The sequence below is a fragment of the Bidens hawaiensis genome, unplaced genomic scaffold (genome assembly GCF_021521415.1).
Source record: "Bidens hawaiensis isolate Kalapana, Puna unplaced genomic scaffold, B.hawaiensis_p1.1 tig00025994_1, whole genome shotgun sequence".
Taxonomy (NCBI): Eukaryota; Viridiplantae; Streptophyta; class Magnoliopsida; order Asterales; family Asteraceae; genus Bidens; species Bidens hawaiensis.
In genome coordinates, this window is record NW_027494179.1 from 108,858 (window position 1) to 132,207 (window position 23,350).

Below are 23,350 nucleotides of genomic sequence, written 5' to 3' on the forward strand. Positions count from 1 at the left end.
TTTCTGGCTCATAATTACAACATATTTATCTGGCTCATGCTCATAGTATGGCTTTGCAACACTTGATGAGTTGATGGTAATACACATATTTATTAGTTTGTTGAAGAACATAATTACAACTTGGTTGACAAGAGGATGTTCATTTCTTGTATGCCTCATGGAAGTAGGCATCTTTTTAACAGCATATGATATGCAATTTATCTAATATTAACAAGAACCTGGTTTGAAATGGTGGATGCAACAAAGTTATTATAACAACTTTGAGAGGGATATTAATTGTTTATCAGATGGTTGTTTGTTGACTGATAAGCAAAAATGTGGTATTGCACTTATTTCTGGTCCGAGTATGAATCGCGGATAGAGGAGCACGCTAAATTGTTTTTGGCTGATGAGGATGTAAAGTTAAATTGTTTTACGGTTGGTGATGTTTCATTTGATGCAATTTTCCAATCGAACAAGTATATCTTTATTTGAATTTGAAGTGATCCATGTTGCTAGTTTCTTAGTGAAATTTACATTATCCCCTCAAACACATAACACTTTGTAGGTACATGTTACATCTCAATGGCATGCCACTATTACATGTATTATAAACTTAAGGCATGCATCACATCAAAATAAGTAACCTTTTTATCTCATAACTATATAAATCATAATGATAACGATTTGTCAAATGGCCATTTAAAAGGTTAGGATATCAAATCATAACTTTCCTACTCTTAAAACAACCGTTTGAGAATTCGTCAAATGACTGTTTGAAGGGTAAGATATCAAATCATAGCTCTCTACTTTTTTAATGATTGTTTGAAAATTGGATTGTAAAATGTTAAAATCAAGCATGCAAAAAATATTTTAACTTTGAAAACTATAAAAGTTTAGCTAATCTGTTTAAAAGAAATATATTTAGTTTACCACTATCAATTATCAACTAAAAAGCTTTTCATTAAAGTTTTACTTTAAAATCTAGAAATAGGTTAGTTGCCCCTCGTCGCACTTGACATACAACAATAAATCACACCAATTGTATTGATAGTATTTATGATTAATTGGGTGTATAATCTGGTAGTTGTGGATAGACGAATACAACGTGAAGTCGCATAGAACCTTCACTGCCCAAGACAATTAGAAAGCCCAATGAAACACATTAGTAGGATATATTTATAAATTCATTACTTCATTGTTTAGACCCATAAGGCCATAATATATTGTTAGATTGTTTAATGATTTTGCTCTTTCTTAGGCCATTATTAGTTTCTTATCAACCCAATTTACCTAGTAATATTAAAAAGAATGAAGCTTTATATAAATATAAACTTTTTTTTTTAAATTCAGACTCCTACCGAGATCATGCACTAAACGTACGCTAAGCCATATATGGGATCTTGGCCTGGCACTGAAGTCGTGATATGTGAAGATTTGTGTGTCCCCTAATTGATAAAATCTAACTATCGTAAGGGGTATAAGTTTAAGACTCGTCATTATAAAAAATGTTTAGTTAACATTAGACAATGTGGGGGTTGCCATTTTTAACATAAAAAAAATTCACTGAAAACATATAAATAAAAGGTAAAAGTGAAATTACAATTGGTCGAGTGATTCGTATAAAGCAAAAGCAAAAGCAAAAGCCAAAGAACCCAGAAACACTTTGTATTGTTCCTCCACTTCCGTCCACTTTGTGTGTATGTCACAATCACAATCACAATCACAATCACAATCACATGGCGAAGAAGAAGAAGACACTACTTTTTATCCTACTGATTTTGCATTGCCTCGCATTTAATTCTTCAATCGCTGAAGAAGAAACCTTTGACGTTCGTCAACACCTCTCTACCGTAACAAGGTTATTCATAAACTTCTCATCCTTTCTTTTAATTAGCTTTTCTTTTCTTTTCTTTTCTTTTCTTTTATTAATGTTAATAATTTCTCATGATCAATTTTACGAGCGATTTTTGTATAGGATTGGCGGTTAGACATTCGATACAAATCATAGTAAGAAGGAGATTACAGATATTCAGTTAGGGCACTCATGATATTTTTATTATATTTTGCTTTTTTCTAATTTGGGAATAATAAAAATAATAATAATAAGATTAGGAATTTGAATGATTTTCATTTCAGAGTAAACACACACACAATCAAAATGCAGAAACACAAGCATTTACAAGGTTCGATCCACGGGCTGCAACTAGGAATGTCTTTATGCTCTTTACTCTCTTGGTGAGAGATTACCAGTACAATGATTACAATATAGAGACTAGTCTAGGGTTTCTAGCTTAGGGAACAAGAAACATAATCGCACTCTAATAAAGAGTTATCGGGCCCAAACCGATGCCAGGCGTCCACAAACCCAACATTATAAACATTACATTTAGTTTATATAAATCTGTGTTCATGTTATTATAAGTGCACAACAGAGTTGAACAACATTCTTTCATGAATGATCGAATTCTGATTGGTTGATGTAAAGCTTAGCAAATGGTTTATGTTTCGGTTGCAGATACCAGGCCTCAAAAGACATCAAAGAAAACGCATTTGAATCTTCAAAAATTCCCGACCAGTGTCACCCAATCCACCTAAATCTTGTGGTATTTCCATTATCTAATTTGTTTATAGCATGCTGCACAATGAATCACTGGCAATAAACGATGAAAGTTGTGATATTTGCAGGCAAGACATGGAACACGTGCACCTACCAAGAAACGAATGAAAGATTTGGAAATATTATCCACTCAATTAAAATCCCTTATCCAAAATGCAAAACAAAAAGGTTCTTCTTTGGAGAATCTTCCTTCATGGTTGTCGACATGGAGTTCTCCATGGAAGGGGAAAGTCAAAGGCGGAGAGCTAATAATCCATGGAGAAGAGGAAATGTATCATCTTGGAATCCGAATCAGAGAACGGTTTCAACAATTGTTTAGTGATGATTATCACCCGGACATATATCAGATACGGGCATCACAGGTTCGGGGTTCATAGTTTATAGCCATATAATTCTAAAGGTGTTTCAGTTTTTAAAAGTTAATAGTTTAATATCCTTTTTTAATCATGGCATAGATTCCCCGCGCGTCGGCTAGTGCTGTAGCTTTTGGTATGGGGATGTTTAGCGGGAGAGGGAATCTTGGAGCCGGAAATCATCGAGCTTTCGCGATTTTGAGTGAAAGTCGTGCAAGTGATATCATGCTGAGATTTCATGATTGTTGTCAAAACTACAAGGTACATAATTATTGCTATAGACGGGTCAATCGAGTTGTATATTATCCACAAACGGGTCAACAATTTTTTAGCTAAAAAGTTTATTTTTAATGTGTACAACCTCGTGAACCGTTTTTGGTGAAAGATCGAAGTCATTACTATAATAATAATGTTGTTTTGTTATCATAAATAATGCCTTTGTGTTGCAGGTTTATAGGAAACGACAGGAACCAGCTGTTTATAAGCTTAAAGAGCCTGTATTAGATGAAATTACCCGTTCATTAGCAGCACGTTATGAACTTAATTTCACAATAAAGGATACTTCCACACTTTGGTTTCTATGCAAGCAGGTAAATTACTGTTTCTTGAGTCTCGTGCAATAGAAGTTTACATTATTATTTATTTAGGATTTTTTTCTGGGGTATTAAAATTTGCAGGAAGCATCTTTGCTGGACAAAACTGATCAAGCCTGTGGTCTTTTCAGTAACGATGAGGTAAATTTGTACTCGTTCTGAATTATGATAACGCAAGTAATTATTAGTTATATGTATGAAAATGATAGCTAAATGTGTAACATGTGCATGTGCAGATAAAATTGCTAGAATGGACGGATGATCTGGAAATGTTTATCGTAAAGGGTTATGGTAACTCACTAAATTATCGAATGGGAGTACCGTTGTTGAATGATGTCATTATGTCCATGGAGACGGCCATTAAAGCAAAAGAAGGTAATATTAAAAAGGTTAACATTTGACATTGAATATTATATTAAAGTAATTAACTCTATATTTCAGAAGGATATGCACCTGGTAGTTATGAGAAGGCAAGATTACGGTTTGCTCATGCAGAGACATTGGTTCCTTTTTCATGTTTGATTGGGCTCTTTCTTGAAGGATCTGGTGAATGTTTTCTCTTTTTAATTAAAGATTTAATATGTATTTTGCTAAAGTCTGTTTTTTAATATTTAATTGTTTGATATTGTGTTTAGAGTTTGACAAAATTCAAAGAGAAGAGCCGTTGGAGTCTCCCCAAAAACCGCCACAGAAAAGAACATGGAGGGGCAGCACGGTGGCTCCATTTGCTGGGAATAATGTTTTAGTTTTATATAGCTGTTCGGGAAATGACACGAATAAATACTTTGTGCAAGTGCTACACAACGAAAAACCAATATCAATGGCTGTAAGTATTCTCTCTGTTATAGAGAATTAGAGATAATGCATATGTGTTGGCGTTTTGAGTTAGTTTCAAAATTTATCCTGATGTTTTATATAAATAGAGATCATTACAAATGCAAAGAACTAATTCCTAGTTATATTTTCGTAGTAATGGAGCCTTCATACATCCACCATACCGATTAGTCTGATCTTTAGTCGATCGAGTTATTTGGTTTTTTGTTGGTTAGCTGATTCAGTTTCGATCCAAGTCATAAGGCTTTGCTTCTAAGTTTTATTGGGCCATAGTGGGCTCATTTTCTGTTTCGGGGTTCAAAAGTTATCTTCGGGGGTTGGGTTTCTGTGTCATTACACTGTATAACTGAAGATTGCAACTAAATCAGCTATTGATTTCAGTTTGTAAGTTGTTTTCATGTGTTGTCTGTGTATGCTTAATTAAGTCGATATTTGTTTAACAATCCGGTTAGATCTTTGTCTCTCAAAATCAGTAATCAGTCTATCACGAATCCTTGATCTGTTACCATCACCTAGTTCTAATCCAGCCTTGGGTACAAGTTCATCATTAGAGACAAATCAAAGTCAAATGGCATCACAATTCCAGGAATAGTTATTGACTTAGTAATTCTAAAAATACTGGTCAAAGTAAACTTCACGAGTCCAAGATTGGCTCAGTGGAGTATTTTTGCTCAAATCGGTTTTGTAAGCCTTAACAAAGATGATGACTATTTGAACCAAGCCCAGGTAAACTCCTGTTGATGTTGATAAACCAATCGTTGGTGCATACCTCCCTAATCTGAGTCTCTAGCTAGAATAATAAGTTAAGGTGTCATTTTAATGAATAACCTTATATGCTGACCTGAGTAGTGTTTTTGAAGAAGTACCCCTGCCTCATCTTAACATTGAGTTCTTCACCAGAGGCAGAAGCCGAATCAAAGAAGAAAGTTGAAGTGCATGAATTAATTTCTTCTAAAAAGGTCAAATCAGAGGTGAAATACATTGCTTGCTGAGGAAGTCCCATGCATGTTCTTCTATACACGGGGAGTGAAGATATCATGATTGCAGTTAAACACACCATTGTCTTCATTAGAGAATATCCTTATTTGGTTGCTGAAAGCCACTTGCTGTATGATTTTAGATAGCGATGGAGGAATGATGCTGGAACGAATATGGTCGTCAGAATAATGGGCATGTTTTGGAGAGTGGTTATCATATTTTGTTATCCACATGATTTTAGTAGTTAGTATCTTGGTAATCAAAGTTGCCTGCCGGCCAGGTTTAAACATGCTTTAGGCTGTTTTAGACTAGTTTAGGCAGGACAGGCTTTTTGTGTCTTATGGTTAGTGGCGGCTGTAACTGTTATCAATATAGGGCTACTGCTAGGTGTGTTTTCAGGATATAGTGGATGGGCATTCTATTGAATACCCAAATACAGACTGTAATATTAGTTATTTCAGAAAATTTTGTTGTAAATGCAATAATATCAGGTTCTCTTAACTAGTCCTTTTTTTGCAGCTAATTTCTCTTAGAAACTTCATATTTTAATCAAGCTTCTAGTGTTCATTCTCTTTGTTGATACTATGTATTCTCTTGTCAACAGGGATGTGGGGGTACTGATTTCTGTCCATTCCAAGTTTTGAAGGTACTTTACTCCCATTAAATCGCTCACAGAGATAGATATATGTCTGTATATATATATGTGTGTGTATATCTCTCTTCTGGTTTGTCAATTTTGTTTTGTATGTTGGATAACTGTTTACCTTTTCTTCTCCAGGAAAAAATAGCAGCTGTCCACTTGAAGCACAGCTATGATAACCTATGTAATGCCTGCGTGGAAAAACCACGCAAGTCATACACGACCCAATTATTTGAAATGCTGAGCTGGATTTTGTCTGGAAAGAGCAAGGATAAGGTGCCTCCAAAAGTAGAGCTATAAATAGAACAGTTCACCACTTCTTAACTTCCAAAACCCGCGTGCAGGACAGTGCCTGTACGCCTAAATCAGTATAGTTTGTAGAACAATTTGGTTCATGTTTTTAGCAACAGAAAGCTTTCATTTGCTAGTACTTTTGTTTCAGTCTCTTGTTAGGGTTTTTGATTGTTTTTAATGCGAACCTTTTTTGGCTCATTTTATATCTAACAGAAATGGAAAACAAGAAATCTTGAACTTATATAAAAATTATCATAAAGAATATAAAGTATAGATTCTGGTCTAAACAAAAAATATTGCACAAAAAGAATGCCTTGTTCTATCTGACCACTATGTATAACAATCTTTTATTCTCAATTAATAGAACCAAATTAAATGTGGGTCGGGTCGGGAAGTGAAGATATGAGGTCTTCTCTAGATTGTGATCGCCTACTTTGCAGCCGCATCTGACTTCTGTGAGGAGCGGTGTAGAATGCACCGTCAAATTGCATCTGTCCCAAGTTACTTGATGAAATACTATGTGTGATGCTGCTACTATTACTGCTCGATGATGATGCGTATAGTGCTGACTCAGATACCTGTGTATCGCTGCCAAACGGCCTTTTTTGTACACGTGCCACAGGACTAAGTGGCGTCTTCATTCTTCCCTCTCCTGAAACACCATAAAACATGTCTAAAATCAGTAACACATGATATATACTTATGTATATATTAACTAGAAATTAGTGTTAAAATATTTTACCTGTTATAATAGGACTCCATCGCTGAGAATTGAAAGGATTTGATATATTAATAACAGAAGCCCCTGATGCATTTCGGTGCCTATGAAACAGACGCGGCACACACCTACCAACACGTGCTAACGCGCACACTAACAAACCTAAAGAAACCACCAAAATGGCAGAAAGAGTGAAAGGGTGCATCTCAATCTGAAACAATTTATAATTATAACCCTTCACTTTCGTCGAAAGTACTTTTCCACCCTCCAACAAGGCAACCCCGGCTGTCCACGTTATCCCTCCAGAACCAATATTCACTTGACTGTCTTTTATATGCAAACCTTCTCTCAACAACAAAACAACATATGGTGCTCTGAAACAATATTGTTCTATAAAAGGCTGAGCTGGCACACTAACCTTAGCCACATCCCATGTTTTTTCACAAAACTCCCGACCATGTTTTAAAACCTCGTCAAGTGGTGCATTACCACTCAAGTTGAAAAACCGGTAAACGACGAAAAAACCTGACATTGCGTAAAACTGTCCACGTGGACGAGGTAAGTTATCTTGAAGTGCACACGGGTTCAACTTACAATCGATCGGTTGACTTTTATTTGACCATTCTGATGCATTGACACTGATTCTTGCCAACTTGCTGCATTCTTCCCAATTTGGTGCACCAATTAACTGAACCCGAATCCCGGTTTTCGGGATTTTATCGTGTCGAAAAACCGATTGGCACATTGGGCAATTGTAGTTCTCGTTGTAACCCGACTGTAAACATGGATGCTTTACGACAGCTTTTCCATTGATTACATCGGTTTAGTAAACTCACGACTCGTTTTTAGTAAATAAACAACTGATTTATCAAAAGCATCGTTAAGACCATAACCCGCAAGAGAATAGCCGCTTAACCGATGGTTCACGGGTCCAATGTTTAGGTTCAAGCTAGTCTCGTTATTAGCACGATCACGGTTCTCAAACGTGACCTGTAAAGACGAACCACCTAAATCAAGTGCACCATATGTTTGTTTGTTTGGGCTAGCTCCCAACATATGTGTATGATAATTTAATGCAATCCATCCAAAATAAGCTTCCTCGGTGCCACTAATAATCTTAACCCACTCTCGTTCGCACACAAACGACGACTTTTTCATAATTGACCACGCGTTGGTCAACAACCAGTCTGAGTCAGCAGTCGGTAACCGTCTCACACCAGCTGTCGCGTAAAGAAACAATGACGTCGTCTTATGTGCGTGTTTAGGGATTTGTTTTTCAGCCCAGCCAAGAAGTGGGTTTATGGCTTGGGTCAAACCCGTTACATTATGGACCAGTTTGTCAAACCCGGGCTCAGTTTCCTTACGATTATAAGCCCGCCCGCTTTGAGAACTGGGTTTACTTTGAAGATCTCTTGGTAATGACTTTAACAAAATCGGAAGATTTCCGTCTTTTTGGCGGTTTATGGATGCTTGATATACAAAAACCCGTGTTCCTGTGCTACCACAATCGAGTACAACGAAGAACCGAGTCGATTGTTGAGACCAGCTTGGGTATAAATGCAAGAATCCATAGATAATAGAAGTAAGAACCAGCAAGCAGATGAAAACTGTTGCGGGTCGGGTCCACTTTCGTTTTACAGTGGCCCGTGGTGGCGATTTGTCCTTTGAAAAACTTAAACCGTTGTTTTCTCTTAATAACTGAGGGTTAAAATTACCTTCTTCTGGATCAAGCTGATTATACTTGGAGAAATCTTGAAGTGATGACGAGAGTCTTAGATTGCTTTTGTATTTGGAGTTGGAAAAACCAGACCCGCGAGGTGGACCACTCGGTGGTAATCCAGAGGGCGTGTATGGTGTAGTGAACGGTTTTGGAGATGAAAAACGAGTTGTAATAGAGGATAAAGCTTCTTTGATTCCATTAAACACCATGTTTGTAGAGATTTACGAACGTTTAAGGGAAGTAATATGCCTTCCCAATATAAGTATAGATACTCACATCGCATCTTCACGAAACATGATAGAACTCATGAAACGAATGTGCAGGAGTAGTGACATCAACTGTCAGATACGCAGATAAACCTGCAAAAACTATAATGTTAGAGCTAAGAGAACGATATGGGATTCATATAAGTTGTCACATAACATTTTTAAATGTATTAATCATCTAACAACGAATACTAAAGATCAAAGCTTGCACTATGTGTCAAAATAATGAGTTTTGAGTGTACTTGTCATTTTAATTTAGTGCTGCTTGTTGTTTTGACTTTTGATATTACCGGTTTAAACCGCAAGATTTGAGTGACTTTTATGCAAAAACCATGAGTGGATGTTAGCACCTCGAGAAATCAAGAAGCAACAAAAGATTTGTTTTGATAGAAAAGCCAATTCGAGAAGGGCAATTTCTCCATATTACATTACTAGACTTTCATATTAAAAACAAAGACAAGCAACAAATGAACGACAAACGTGATCTAGTACTGCTATGAATGGCTATTGGCCTTGACTGTTCTCGCTATCACGGGAACATATCACAGGATCTATACAAAGAATGTTCCATGGACAACTTTGTTAGCAAATTGATTATTTTTTAAAACAACCCATTTTGTCCCGTACCCATTTATGTCAAAACCCGTTGTGACCCGAGCCAAAATGGACCTTTTTTGTTACTTAACCACAGACTTGAAATTGATATGACCAAGCCAATGTCTGAACTCTGATGCAAAATAAAGAACACAAAGAAATCATATATACCAGGAGGCATATTAAACCTAAACATAAAAAGTTCAAAATTGGAATATATATTTGCAAGAACCGGAAGCATTAGTTCTGAATATATATTTGTTTTCCCTTTTAACTAGAAGCTTTGAACGATCAAACTAGTATTTCAAATTCAAAATATGCAACAAACAAACAATCAATCGAAATTGAAAGCATGATTGGATAGCTGTGAACACAAGTAAATTGAAGTACATAACATAAAATGAATAGTGGGTACTTAGGGATTCCGGAGCAATGGGTTTAAAGGTTTAGATCTGGCGCCAAGAGTATGAATTGTTAATTGAGAAAAGAGCAGCAGTTGAAACAAGTAATTGAATTGAAGTGAGTTTCCGGAGATCAGAATCAGCCGTCGGATAATAATATTAGTATTGATCGGATCCGAAATGGCGAAATAAGAAGAGAAGAGTAATAATAATATCCCTTCCGTGTTGATCACTTCCGTTCCGACTCCTTTTCATTTAAGTAAACTTTGACTCGCCTTTTATTATTATTATTATTATTGTGCGTACGAAATGGGCAATACACTAAAATTATAACCCAGACAGATTACATTTAGGTTTCTATTATTACGTCTTATTTGGTGCCATTTTTTTTTATAGAAATCGAAATGAATCCAATTCAAGCTAAGAAACATTGGATGCGCTCCAAAGACATGGTGCTCTAGAAATAACTAGCGTATGCTCATTATGTGAAGAAGATGAACTTGAGTCGGTGAAACATTTTTTACTCTCATGCTATGTGGCTTTAGTCATTTGACAGTTTATAATAGTTGGTGACGAATCCCCCGGTTAATGCTTTTGAGGTACGAGATATATTAAAAGAACATTAAAATCCAAGGATTGAAAAAAAAAAAAACAAAGTCATCCGAATTATTATCCTAAAGGCGCTTTGGTGTTTGTGAAAGGCACATAATGAATCACTTTTTAATAACACAATACTATCGGTGAATAGATTAAAGGAAGACATTAGACGTCTCTCATTTATATGGGTGAAACATAGTGGGAAGATGGTCGGGATAGAATGAGAAGAATAGTGTAGGTTTTTATTTTGATTATTTTGTTTTTTTCTTGGTGTTTGTAATTTGGGGATAACTACTTATCATTCTCTCTGTAATTTATTGATAGTTGACTGTTCAAAAAATGAAAAAAAAAAACAGATCGAAAATTTGACTAAATAAACAAAATAACGAACGTTTAGAAAAAAGATTAATAGTATGGTGTAGTGTTTTTTAGTAAAATGAAAAAAACCTAATATAATTTGATTTGTTAATTAAAACTAGAATCCACCCAAATACAAACCGATTTTTCTAATAACTGAATTAAGTTAACCGTTTATAATCATAACCGATTGAATATGAATATCTAGCTTCATAATATTACGTCCTCGTTCAATACAGTCATGTTCATGGAATATAAACTAATTTATGTGCAACAATACTCGACAAAACTAAGTTAAATACTTAACCCTACCACAATTTTCAAGGGTTGTTATCCATGAAATAGGTCACTAGAGTTTAAGAGAAGCTCCTCAAAACAAACAAATTAGGTAGAAATTCATGTTTGAAGAAATTACTTTTAAAATGGTATGAACAAGATGTGGTTGTTGGTCAATAAAGACTGATTTTGACCCTTTCTTTGGTTTGGAGTTGGATTTAAACGCTAATAATTATAATTGTAAATAAGTTGTTGATAAATTGCAATCAGTTGATGATGATCCTGAGGATATGATTACGTAGTTGATGAAGACAATGAATCGTTCCATAGTTGTTTACACTATTTAGAGCACAACATAAAAAAAATAATAAATAAAAAGATAAAAATAAAATAGAAGAAAGTCAAGGGAAACAGGAAAAGTGATCATGTATTTTGAAATTTCAATTAAGTTACATCTTTTAGAAACGATGGATTTAGAGAAATTATTTTAAGGACAGGCTAACTAAATTTGGGAGTTAGGACGAGTATGTAGATATGAGACCGGTAAAAGACTGCACTAGTGGAACAGTTGTTTCTTAGCCAGGTGGTCATCACAAGATTCTCTTCTAATTCAACTACAACTAAAGGGTGCAAGCCATATATTTTCCTTAAATCAATCCCGACTTTTATAGGCAAAAAATTGACAAATTATGATGATCGAGACCCTATTGACCCTTCCTTGGTTTTGTCCACATGAGATTAGTGTAAAAGCTTTTCACGGTTACTAGACAACTATGGTATTAGATGATACCTAACCTGAATAACTGACACATACATATTTTATTTACCCAAACAATACCGGTATATAAATATTTATCTTTGTCCTTAAAAACCAATTTTTTTAGTTTTTAGATCTCTAGTTTTCTTGAGTAATAAAATTACGTAGTAAACATTTATAATTAAATGGTAAGAATATTTAGAAAATACAAACATAAATAAATGAACAAAGACGAATTTAGATAGTCTCCTTGTATAACTTTTTAAACAGAAGTTTTGAACTATAAAAAAGTAATTAATTTAATATCAACGACGACTGAACAAAATGCCCGTCTAGCTCAGTTGGTAGAGCGCAAGGCTCTTAACCTTGTGGTCGTGGGTTCGAGCCCCACGGTGGGCGTCAACTTTTAGCGACTTAGGCTCTTTTTTCCTTTTTAACCAGAAAAGGCAGAATCAAAATCTTAATTGAGTATATACATCAGCACAATCATCTAAAATGTCATACATATAATCCTTTTCAAAGTTTAAGAAGCATGAGTACAAAAAACCAATCATGCAATATAAGTCACTTAAAGTCACGAAAGTATTGAGTTGCAACCAACTTCAAAACCAAAACATGCTTAATTGTGCCCGACCCGAACCAGTCCACTTATGTTTTGTGCATACCTGACCTTACACCTTATTATTCAGTCTGTATAATGACTAGTGTGGTTAAGGTGTCTTTTTTCTTAACACTTAAACAAGGTTCAGAACCTGCTGTTCGTAAGTTCATAAGTATTGTGTTTGACCTAAAAAGTCGAACCGACGATAATCTTGAAACATTGTTTAGTTCGAATCAATATAATACACCCAAAACTAAACACATTAAACTTACAAACTTATTTATGTCATAAACACATGACATATCAAGACATGCATAATCTAGACTCACTTCGAAAATTTTACATAGCACACCAATTAAATTCAACCATACGAGACCGTAGATGCTACCCTCAATCCGGACCACTGGCTCAGTCCCATTAACCACAACTACCAAGCTAAACAATATCTCAGACACAAACCGAGCTCGCATCATCTCCAACAATAACACCATCAATCACATCAACCATCCGAGAATAACAACCGAACCCATCACTGTAGTTATAATTCTGAATATTTTCGGCTGTACCTGACAACACAGAGCTACCCTTCACCACCATCAAACCAGTACAATTCTGTTTATGGTTCAAAACCGTAGCATCTTTACCACCAGAATACCGCTCACTCCGCCCTTGCACCACTTTTGTCGTCATCACAGATGTACCATTCTCTGTCCCGGGCTTCGTCTCAATCGAGATCTTCAACGGGTACTTGATTTTAACTTCTAGACTTTCAACCAAATCACCGATTTCATTCGTGATCTTCACTTTGATCTTCCTTTTGTACTTTTGTTTAAGTTCTTTAATGGTACCTTCATCTTTGAACTTGAGTTTGTTCTTAAACTTAATTTTTTCGGTAAATTTAGTCTGGAAATTGCCTGTGCTTGACGATATCCACCCGGTAACTTGACTTTCTCTCTCGCCTTCGATCTCAAACTCTCCATCAAGCCGTTCAAATTCATTCTCACGTTGAATCTCCATCGGCGGGAACTTAGCTTTCGCAATCTCACCTTTAACCGTCGAATTATCAAACCATAAATGCAAATTCGCATCCACAAGCCAAAAATCTATACCGTCAGCTACCTGAATCCCGATCGAATGATTCTTATTATCCAAAAGAAGCCCCAAAAACGGAGTCAAATCAACATCATAAAACGGAAGATTAAACGCCCCGATCGACACCACCGGCTCCCAAAACAAAGGATTCACTCCACCCGTAAATATAACCGGAAACGGAACCACACCTCCGACTAACTTCCCGTCAATCGTCACCAACACTTCCCGGTACGCTCCATTACCCCTTCCGGTAGTCAAATTATTCATTTTTATATACGCATCCGACGGATTCATATACCAAAACTCATCATTTCCGTGAAACGAAACATATAATTCAAGCACTGCTTTATAGGTCTTATTAGATATTAAAATATCATTCATTCGCACATCAGATTCATTCTGAATCCTAAACCAAAACCCCTCTTTCACACCATTAAAACTCGATACCGGCACGATCAAATCCGCCGGCTTATTATACGGATACAACGATTTCAATGCTCTTAATTCATCTAACTTATCCAACTTACTCCCAATTTCATTATTCTTAACAGAAATCAGTTTTCTGTTTAACATACGAGGTTCAGATCGTGTCGGAACGACAGATAACGGAACCTTAACCGAGGTTTCATTATAAAACAACAACGAAACATTAACATGGTACACGCCAGTGAGCTCATCATTAACTAGATTCTCAAGCATGACAGTTAATATCCCATTAGGTTTGGAGATAACCGAGGAATACTTACTCACATCCTTCCGAACCTTCCAGAAGATTCCGGCTTCAGTCGGCTGAGCCGTACTCGTTCTCAACAGCTCAACTCCGTTAATCCAAACTCCGGCTATCCGGTCGTACTGTTCACCTTTACATTTAGCTTGGAAGTCAAGTACTGCGTGGGACCAGGTACACGTGGATGGAGGTGACGTGTAGTTGACGGTGACGGGTGGACTGCCGTAAGTGTTGGCGAAGGAGTGGTTGAGTAGGCTGACGGAGCATGACGGAGTGACGTCATCGGTGGGAAGTGGGTGTGTCACTTCGAAGTATTGTTGTGGTTTGGTGTCGTTGTTGGAGTATTTTTTTATTGATTTGACGAAATGTAACGGTGACGGTGACGGTGACGGTAACGGTGTCGGTGATGGTGAGGATTGGATGGGGATGGTGAAGAATAGAGGGAGGATGACGGTGAGGAGATTGATGAGTTTCATTGTTTTTAATAATAATAATAATTGTGTGAAGATAAAAGAAATGGATATTTATAGTAGGAAGTGGAAGCTTACGTGGTGTGTGTACCAATTTTCATGGATGGAAAGGAGGCTGTTGATTCGCTTCGCTCTGTTAGTATCATGTTCGAATGAGTCATGGAAAAACACGAGTCAAACTGAAGCTCATTTTAGTAAGGAGCTTGATTTAAACCATCGAAACTTGAGTTTAAAAGTTATCAATGAAATTGAAAACTCTCTTTTTTGAAAAAAAAAAATAACTTAAGAGTTAAGAAAGTTGGATTTTTATTTTACTAGGGAATATAAACTCTTAACGTATTTTGGTTTTATTAATCATAACTATTGTTTTTTGGTCATTGTCGGTTTCAACTAACGAATTGGTTATTGACAGTCATAACTTTTAACATATTTGTTCATAACGTTCCGCAACAAACAGAATCCTAACGCCCGTTAGTTTCAAGTTGCCGGAGAAACGTTTTTGGCCGGAAAAGTCATTTTTTTTGCTAGAAAACACTACCTGAACACCGCCATCACCACCAATTGACTCACTGCCAACCAACCACCACCACTTGAGCACCATTAACCGATTCCGACAATGGTTCTTGGGTTCTGGCGACCTCAATAATTGAGGCTTTTACTAGAAAAAGGTTCCTAAAGGTCCGATCCAAAGTTACAAATATGTTTGGGACGAAAATGTTGAGTTTTCCGGCCAAAAAAGTTTTCCCGGCGACCTAAAACTAGCGGTGTTAAGACTCTATTAGTCGTGGACCGTTATGAACATATACGTTAAAAGTTGGGACCATTAGTAGCCAATTCCATTAGTTGGGACCGGTAATGACCAAAAGACAATAGTTAGATTAATAAAAACCAATATACCAACTTTTTAATTAGGATCCGTAAATGTATATTCTTTATTATTAAACGTATTTTTCTTTAACAATTTTATATAACATATTATGCCCTTTAATATTTTTTTTATAATACTATAATTTCATCATGATGTGGATTGTCGTGGTTTAATAAAAAATAAGAATAATTAAGTGTTCTTAATCACCTTAAATTAATTAGGGCAAGTATGGTGTGAAACCACGATGAATATGTGGTTAGTGTAACGTGCAATTAATTTCCAACATTACAAAGTGACAGATTTGGAGTGCTGATCACACTAGCAATGATTTGAGTTTAAAGTAATTAAATCAATAAATCAAGTTGTATACAATGAATAAGAAACAAATACATAAATAGTTGGGACTGCCAGCAGGGATGACCACGTCAGACAAAGACTAACAGAGTTAACATCCGTTAGTCGCGGCCCGTTAAAAACAAATACATAAATAGTTGTGACTGCCAGACTGCCAGTAGGCAAGTGTAAAGTTGGAACTGATATTTACCAATAGGACATAGTTGGGATTATTTAAAACCAATTTTTCAAAAATAAATATATTGTTATAACTACACTTTATGTTTAGTTTGTCAAAAACGTTTATTATTATTGTTATTATTAATAATAAGACATGTTTATTATTATTATTATTATTATTATTATTATTATTATTATTATTATTATTATTATTATTTGTTTAGTTCTTATTATCATTTATGCAGGGACATATATTTTATTTAGCTTGCATACCTCATTTTACCGTATCTTTGCCGTACTCGTATTTTGGATTTTTGAGTTTCGTCATTTCCTGTACACCAACGTCTCTGTATCCCAATCCTGTACCCGTTTCCATGCTACATAGCTGGTTGTTTAAAAATCGAGAACATTGATATGATCTCCTAATCGAAAACTTAACCATCAATAGCTGTAGCGGCTATTTGGTCGTATGGTTTTTGAAACTAGATAATGTCATAACTAACTTTATATACACAATTTAGAAATATCTTTGAACAACTTAATTGTGTAATAATTCACTACTTTTGTTAGTTTTATACTAATTTACCATAAAATAAACGTAGTCAACAGGAAAAGTAAAAGTTACTTAGAAACTAGAATTTATTCAGATTACAAACCAACTTAAAAACTACCAAACGATTCCAGTGGAAAAATATAGAGCTAATTGACACAAATCAATGTCGTTTCATCCGCAATAACATCACCCTCTACCACATCAACCTTTCGAGAATAACACCCTTTAAAACCATCCATGTAACTATAGCTCTGATGATTTTCTGTAAAACCCGAAATGATGGGATTACCCTTCACCATCATCATCCATCCCGTACAATTCAAATCATGATTCAAAACCTTAGAAACCGAACCAAGTTCATCGGTAAATTTTTCATTCCGCCCTTGAATCACCGTCGTGTTCACTAACCAACCACCTTTAGATGATCCCAGTCCGGCTGCTACGGTGATCTTTAGAGGATATGTCTTTTCAGTTATAGTTGCTCCTACCGAGTGACCCTTGTTGTCTGTGATCTTCACTTTCGTCTTCGTTTTGATCTTCTGCTCGAGTTCTTTTCTAGTTCCATAATCTTTGAATTTGAGCTTGCTTGTAAACTTAATTTCTTCTGTCACTTTGGTTTTCAATATGCCTTTGCTTGATTGTACCAAACGAGTAGACGATGTGCTTCGTTTTACTTCCGTCTCAAATTCACCATCAAGACCTTCAAATTCATACTCGTGTCCAATCTCAATCGACGGAGGTTCATACTCCACAATCGCTTGTACATTCAAATTATCCAACCAAACATGCAGATTTGCATCCACAAGCCAAAAAGATATACCGTTAGATATTTGAATCCCAATTGAATGATTGTGGCAATCTGAAAAAAGCCCTAAATACGAAGTCAAATCGATATCATAAGACGGAAGATCAAAAGCCCCAATGGACACAACCGGCTTCCAAAACAAAGGATTAATTCCTCCAGGGAAAATAACCGGAAACGGAATCACAGTTCCAACTAACTTCTCGTCAATCGTCACCAATACTTCACGGTACGACCCCTTACCGCTTGTTATCGGTAGATCGTTAGCTTTTATGTATGAATCTGGAGGATTCATGTACCAGAACTCATCATCTCCATGAAACGAGACGTACAATTCAAGTACCGCTTTGCAAGCTTTTGAAGAAATTCGAACATCCTTCGTTCGAATATCCGACTCATCGTCTATTTTAAACCAAAAGCCATCGTTAACATTTCCAGATATCGGGATAATGACATCCGCGGGGGAATTATCATCATTTTCATAATTCTTAACCGTAATCAGTTTTCTACTCAGTGAATGAGCTTCCGCGGTATCAGAGTAAAACAAAAATGAAACACTTACGTTAAACTCGTCGTTCAGGCTTTGGAAGAACACAGATAGTGTGAGATTATGCTGTGTAATAACCGAATAATACCTAGTGACATCCTTCCTAACGTTCCAGAAGACTCCGATATCAGTCGGCTGAGCCGTACTCGTCCGCAAGAGCTCTACTCCGTCAATCCAGACTCCGGCAATGCCGTTATCATGTTGTTCGCCTTTACACGCAACTCGGAAGTCTAGAACGACGACGTTCTATTCGCATGTATCCGGAGGTGGTGTTCGTGAAGGTGTGGTTTAGGATACTGGTGGAGCATGCCGGTGTATTGTTGTTGGCGGGAAGTGGGATTGTGAGTTCGAAGTATTGTTGAAGAGGAGTCTCAATATTTGTGTTGTTAGTTGAGTTTTGGTTAACGGAACTTGACGGAGATAACGGAGGTTTGGGGGAGGATTGGAATGTGACGGTGAAGAGTAGAGGGAGGAAGACGAAGAGCCTGACTGAGCTTATGCTCGTTTGCATTCTATTTCGATGTAAACACTACTTTTTATTTTATCTTTTGTTGTGAAATATATTCTGTTGTGCATCCATAATCAAAGTGATTTGGTGGTCCTAAATATTCCAGTGTGTATATGTTGTAGCTTTGACTAGTGTAATGTGTACACTTTGGAAGTATTCATCTGAAACACCTGACACTTGCAACAAACTCAAAACACAAAATATCTTCACTTTGTTTTTGTTTGTATGTTTTTTTTATTTTAATTTGTATTTTTCGTGTAGTGAGTTGGAACGAGACAGTATTTAATTAACGATAAGTGGTTTCTAGAAGTTATATCTCCATTTTGTCTTAATTCTAGGTCCAGTGTATCATTAATCTTATAATTTCTTTATTCCTTTGTGTATGTTTTGTTCGGACCCATGTTTGGCTCCGCTTTTGTGCCGCACGTTTAGCTCTTGTTTATAGTGCATAGACGTTAAAAAATAAACAGTTAATTACACTCATGCTTATTCGGGTATGGACTTATATATATTAGTGACAAATAAAATTAAAGGTTAAACATAGCCTTAGGGATAGCATTTTGTTGTTTTGTTAGGTATCTTAAATGGTTAAATTACTTGGCAATGGTTTAGGCACTGATTCGTTGAAATTAATTTCTATCAAAACAAGCTATGCTAGCACATGGAAGAACATTTACAAAAACGAATCAGATCTACAACAGTAGAATATTAAAATCAGAAATCTCATCATAAGCAAAGTTAGAAAAGGGAATTATCTTAGATTTTAACTAAACTGTTGGATCAGCCCACTTTGTGTCCAATTTCTTGTGTTGTATAATCTGGAATTCTTAAAAACATGTAACATTGAATATGAATATAGTATAAAGGGAAGGGGTATTGAATGACAATGGAGATGGAAGGAGTAAAGATAATTGGAGGAACATTGAAGCTTTTCAACAATGCCCAGTGCTGGGTCCGAGAAGACGAATTTTTTTGGGGACAAAGGCGAAAAAGTTTTGGAGCTTTAAGTAAAAGGAACATTTTGTTGGGTATAAACAATTTAATTTTAAGTGGGATTACTTGGTTATGATTTGAGTTGTGTAAAAAACTTTTGTATAAAAATAAACTTAAAATTGTCTCAAATAAGACTAGAACTCATAACCTTTTAGTTAGATGTCATACCTCTTTGGCACTAGACCATGCTAGTGTTTATGTATTTGTGTTAAAACATTAATTATACATATATTTTTTTTGCATAAAAATACATACAATTCTTTTATAAAAAAAAATATCGGGCGCATCGAGGTGTCGGGCATGCGGTCATCGACTACCCTGCTACACCTTTGGGCCGGCCCTGACACCGCCTCTAATTGTTAAGCAATGTAATTAAGTTTCTCAAATGTGCTTAATCATTGTGTTCAGAAGTGTAACGAATCAGACTGGGGGGGGGGGGTTGAGTCTAAAATGTTTTGTCTCAGTTTTGTCATTGTTTAATAGTTAGAAGGGTTAATTAGTAAGTTTTAATTGTTTAATAAGGTAAGTGCAATTCGCACCACTTTGGTCGAAACCAAAATGCAGGATGCAACTCCCATGTCCATTTTCCCGCTCCTGGCATCTGACGTCTGTAAGCTCGCGCATTTTGAGTCCCTTTTATTCCTCTTCTAGCACCCCCAACATCTGTATACTCACGCACTTTTGAGTCCATTGTTGGGTGCTAGAAGCGGGAAAAGGGGGCTCAAAGTGCGTGAGTTTGCAGACGTTGGGTGCCAGAAGCCAAAAAAATAAACCTGGGGTTGCAAGCTGTGTTTTGGTGTTGACCACATATGTGCAAATTACGCTTACCTCTTAGTTAGTTGTGATAGTAGAATTGGTTTGATTTGGTTTCTCTATTATATAGGAATTATAGTTTCGATAGGCTTAGGTTTGGCGAGTCTTTAAATCGGCCTTAGTCGATCATTGTGACCAGAAGCAGCTGCTCATTCTTTCTTTTTTATTTATCACATCGTTTGACGGTATTGTCATATCGAACTTATCTAAAAGACATCAATTGATATCAGAAGGCACGATTGATCAAGCAACAACAGTAGTCAAGTAAAGTCGAAAGCAACTTCGGTTTAGTTGAGTAAAGCGGAAACTCTGTAGGTCAACCCCGTTTTTTATTGTATTTTATTTTGTCGGAGACTCTTTCCCGCCAATGAAAAACTGATGACCATTGTTTTAGTCATGCAGAAATCTAAGTAAATTAGATGGCTAGACTGCCAGAGTAAGTACGTAGGGTATTTATCTAAGCATTTGTTTTTAACTTTTTTGTTTTATCTTTACTATATATAATATACGAGTGAAGGGCAAATTAAGACGATGATTTTAAGAGTTTTACAATTCCCTAAGCATATGGTACAAGTTCGAAGAGGGACAAAGTGATCATTTTAAACACAAATATCACGTGTATTTCTTATTTTACCAATATAGTTACAATTTTAGTCCCTCTATTTTAACCAACCATATGCAAATGTAAAGAATAGTTACAAATTCAACCTCTATCTTTTATATATCTACTCTTTTTAATTTCACTTTTAACCCAACTTCCCACACGATTTTTAAACGGTCATAACTTTTTCGTACGCTAATATTTTTCTAAAAAAATTACACTATAAAAACGAGCATTTTATTCTCTTTAATTTGAGTATGATATTGTCATAGTTTGTTTAAGTTATAAAAATAACATTTTATGTATAGGTGTTTGTGGTCCGCTTTTGATGGTTTTGAATTAAAATGTGAGCCACATCGTTAGTAATGGTATTTTATCGTTGAAAACTGAAACCGAACCGTTGAAAATTGAAACCAACCAAACTGAATCATTACCAACGATTTGGTTCCGATTTCGATAATAAATTGAGTTTAAAATAAGAATTATTAGTCTACATATACCAACAAACGATTTCACTGTTTCAAATAGAACAATAAACGGGCATAAATCTGTTACGTGATTACCAAATTATGCTTTTCCCGCTGCATCGCGCGGGCACCCGTCTAGTTATTATATACTAAGATAAATCTTAATTTGTCGGTGTCACAGATTTGGTTAAAGATACCTTTTGTTGCTATTTAAGATATATGTATCACGCAAAAGTATCATTATTGTTGCCTGGTAAGTTGGTTCAATGTGTATTCTTACGTCTTAGGTGCTGTTTGTTTTTTAAGAGCTAAAATGTCTACAGTCTGCGGACCACATCTGCAGACATCTGTAGCAGAAGAGGTGGACCAAATCTCTGCAGTCTGCAAGAAGAAGACTGTTTGTTTTTTAACGTCCGCAAACTGCTAAAATTATCCAACAACAATTAAAAATACATAAATCTAATATTTATACAAAATAATACAAATTGTCTATAATTAAAAATAATAACATCAAAACACATCATCCAAGTTTAACATGTATGAGAATCGTTAGGCTCTTACAAACAATCTATGAAAAAAGTTCCGACATTAATCTCGTAATCAAACTGTCAAGTCCCATAAGTGTAGCCGTTATCGAGTCTTGTCAAATCTATATAAATAAACAAATAAATACATGTTAGAATAACCCGAAGAACCTAAAATAACACGTACTAACACAAACAAAAACCAAACAACATGACGCAAACTAACCCAATCACGACTCAAACTATCCCAAACCCGATAATAAGAATAAACCAAACATTTTTTTAATTAATTCGTGTAAGCCCGAAACCATATAACCCGAACACGTTTTTTAATTATTATATATGAACACAAGAACCGAACTACTTGAACACTTTTTTTTCCATTATAACTAAACCCGAAAACCATATATTCGAACCCAAGCCCGAACAACAAACCCAACTTGATAGTTCAAACATATAATGTATCTAAAGACAGAACAATCAATTAACAACTCAATTAAGAATTAACAATCAATTAACAAGAATTAAATTAACAAAAACCCAATACCCTAATTGAACAAATCAATTAACAAAAACCTAAAAAAAACTAATCAATTAACATATCTAATTAACAGTTACTAAACCTGGAGAAGGCGTCGGAGTAGGCGGGATGGTGACAGGGTGGTCGGTGACAGGATGGTGTGTAGCGAGGTTGGTGGTCGGTGACAGGGTAGTGTGCAGCAGGGTTGGTGGTTGGCGACGTGGTGTGCAGCGGCGACTGTGGAGGAGTGGAGGCGGCGCAGTGGAGGAGTGGAGGAGGCGGTGGAAGAGCGGATGCGGAAGCGGTGGAGTGGTGGAGGAGGAGAAGTTATTTGGGAGTCTCTGATGAATGAAGAAGAAGAACTATGGAATAAAATGGGGTAGAAGAGGTGAGAAGTAACAATACCAACACTTCTAGGAGAAGAGGGCGCGCAGACCTTTTTTAATGAAACGTCTTCGGTAAAACAAACACACTGCAGAGTCCAACGTCTGTGCGCCCTCTTCTCAGTGCAGACAAAATAAGTAGAGAAGTGATTTTGAGGAAAAACAAACAGCACCTTAATTCCTTTGACTGCCCACGTTCGCTTATGACTTTATGTAATTTAATATTAACTTTACCTTCTGCCACTTTTGTCAGCTATATTTGGTTTTTGTTTTTATTAGTTTTTTAAGTATTTTTTTAATTATTATATATATTAAAAAGTAGATCCACTTCCCCTCACAAAACTAGTATAACTTTTGAAGCTTGAGTTACAATTGTTGATTTCTTATTCTT

The 23,350-nt window shown here is 35.9% G+C and overlaps 1 protein-coding gene, 1 non-coding gene and 3 pseudogenes across 3 annotated transcripts; 2 read left to right on the forward strand and 3 right to left on the reverse strand.

The window, feature by feature from the left end:
• The first annotated feature begins 1,712 nt into the window (after positions 1-1,712).
• On the forward strand, positions 1,713-6,483 carry LOC143572701 (uncharacterized). The gene is made up of 11 exons (XM_077057780.1): positions 1,713-1,840; positions 2,498-2,585; positions 2,668-2,961; positions 3,055-3,213; positions 3,402-3,542; positions 3,630-3,686; positions 3,782-3,920; positions 3,987-4,091; positions 4,181-4,371; positions 5,962-6,003; positions 6,136-6,483. Exons 1-11 carry the CDS (start codon positions 1,719-1,721, stop codon positions 6,295-6,297), a joined length of 1,500 nt encoding a protein of 499 aa, XP_076913895.1. The 5' UTR covers positions 1,713-1,718; the 3' UTR covers positions 6,298-6,483.
• A 150-nt stretch (positions 6,484-6,633) lies between these two features.
• On the reverse strand, positions 6,634-10,030 carry LOC143572703 (putative apyrase 7; annotated as a pseudogene). Its single transcript, XR_013142309.1, has 3 exons — positions 10,005-10,030; positions 7,034-9,088; positions 6,634-6,943 (listed from the first exon to the last, which is right to left on the reverse strand). The product of XR_013142309.1 is annotated as a putative apyrase 7 (transcript).
• Positions 10,031-12,303: 2,273 nt separating this feature from the next.
• On the forward strand, positions 12,304-12,376 carry TRNAK-CUU (transfer RNA lysine (anticodon CUU)). The gene has a single exon. It is a non-coding gene; the product is annotated as a tRNA-Lys (tRNA).
• A 338-nt stretch (positions 12,377-12,714) lies between these two features.
• LOC143572704 (peptide-N4-(N-acetyl-beta-glucosaminyl)asparagine amidase A pseudogene) lies at positions 12,715-15,101 on the reverse strand (annotated as a pseudogene).
• A 1,481-nt stretch (positions 15,102-16,582) lies between these two features.
• On the reverse strand, positions 16,583-18,803 carry LOC143572700 (peptide-N4-(N-acetyl-beta-glucosaminyl)asparagine amidase A-like; annotated as a pseudogene).
• Positions 18,804-23,350: the final 4,547 nt, after the last annotated feature.

Coding starts and splice junctions, on each gene's coding strand:
- LOC143572701 (XM_077057780.1), top strand. CDS start 1,719: ATGGCGAAGAAGAAGAAGACACTACTTTTTATCCTACTGATTTTGCAT. Junction 3,543..3,629: donor TTTGGTTTCTATGCAAGCAG/GTAAATTACTGT, acceptor TAAAATTTGCAG/GAAGCATCTTTGCTGGACAA. Junction 4,092..4,180: donor GCTCTTTCTTGAAGGATCTG/GTGAATGTTTTC, acceptor TATTGTGTTTAG/AGTTTGACAAAATTCAAAGA.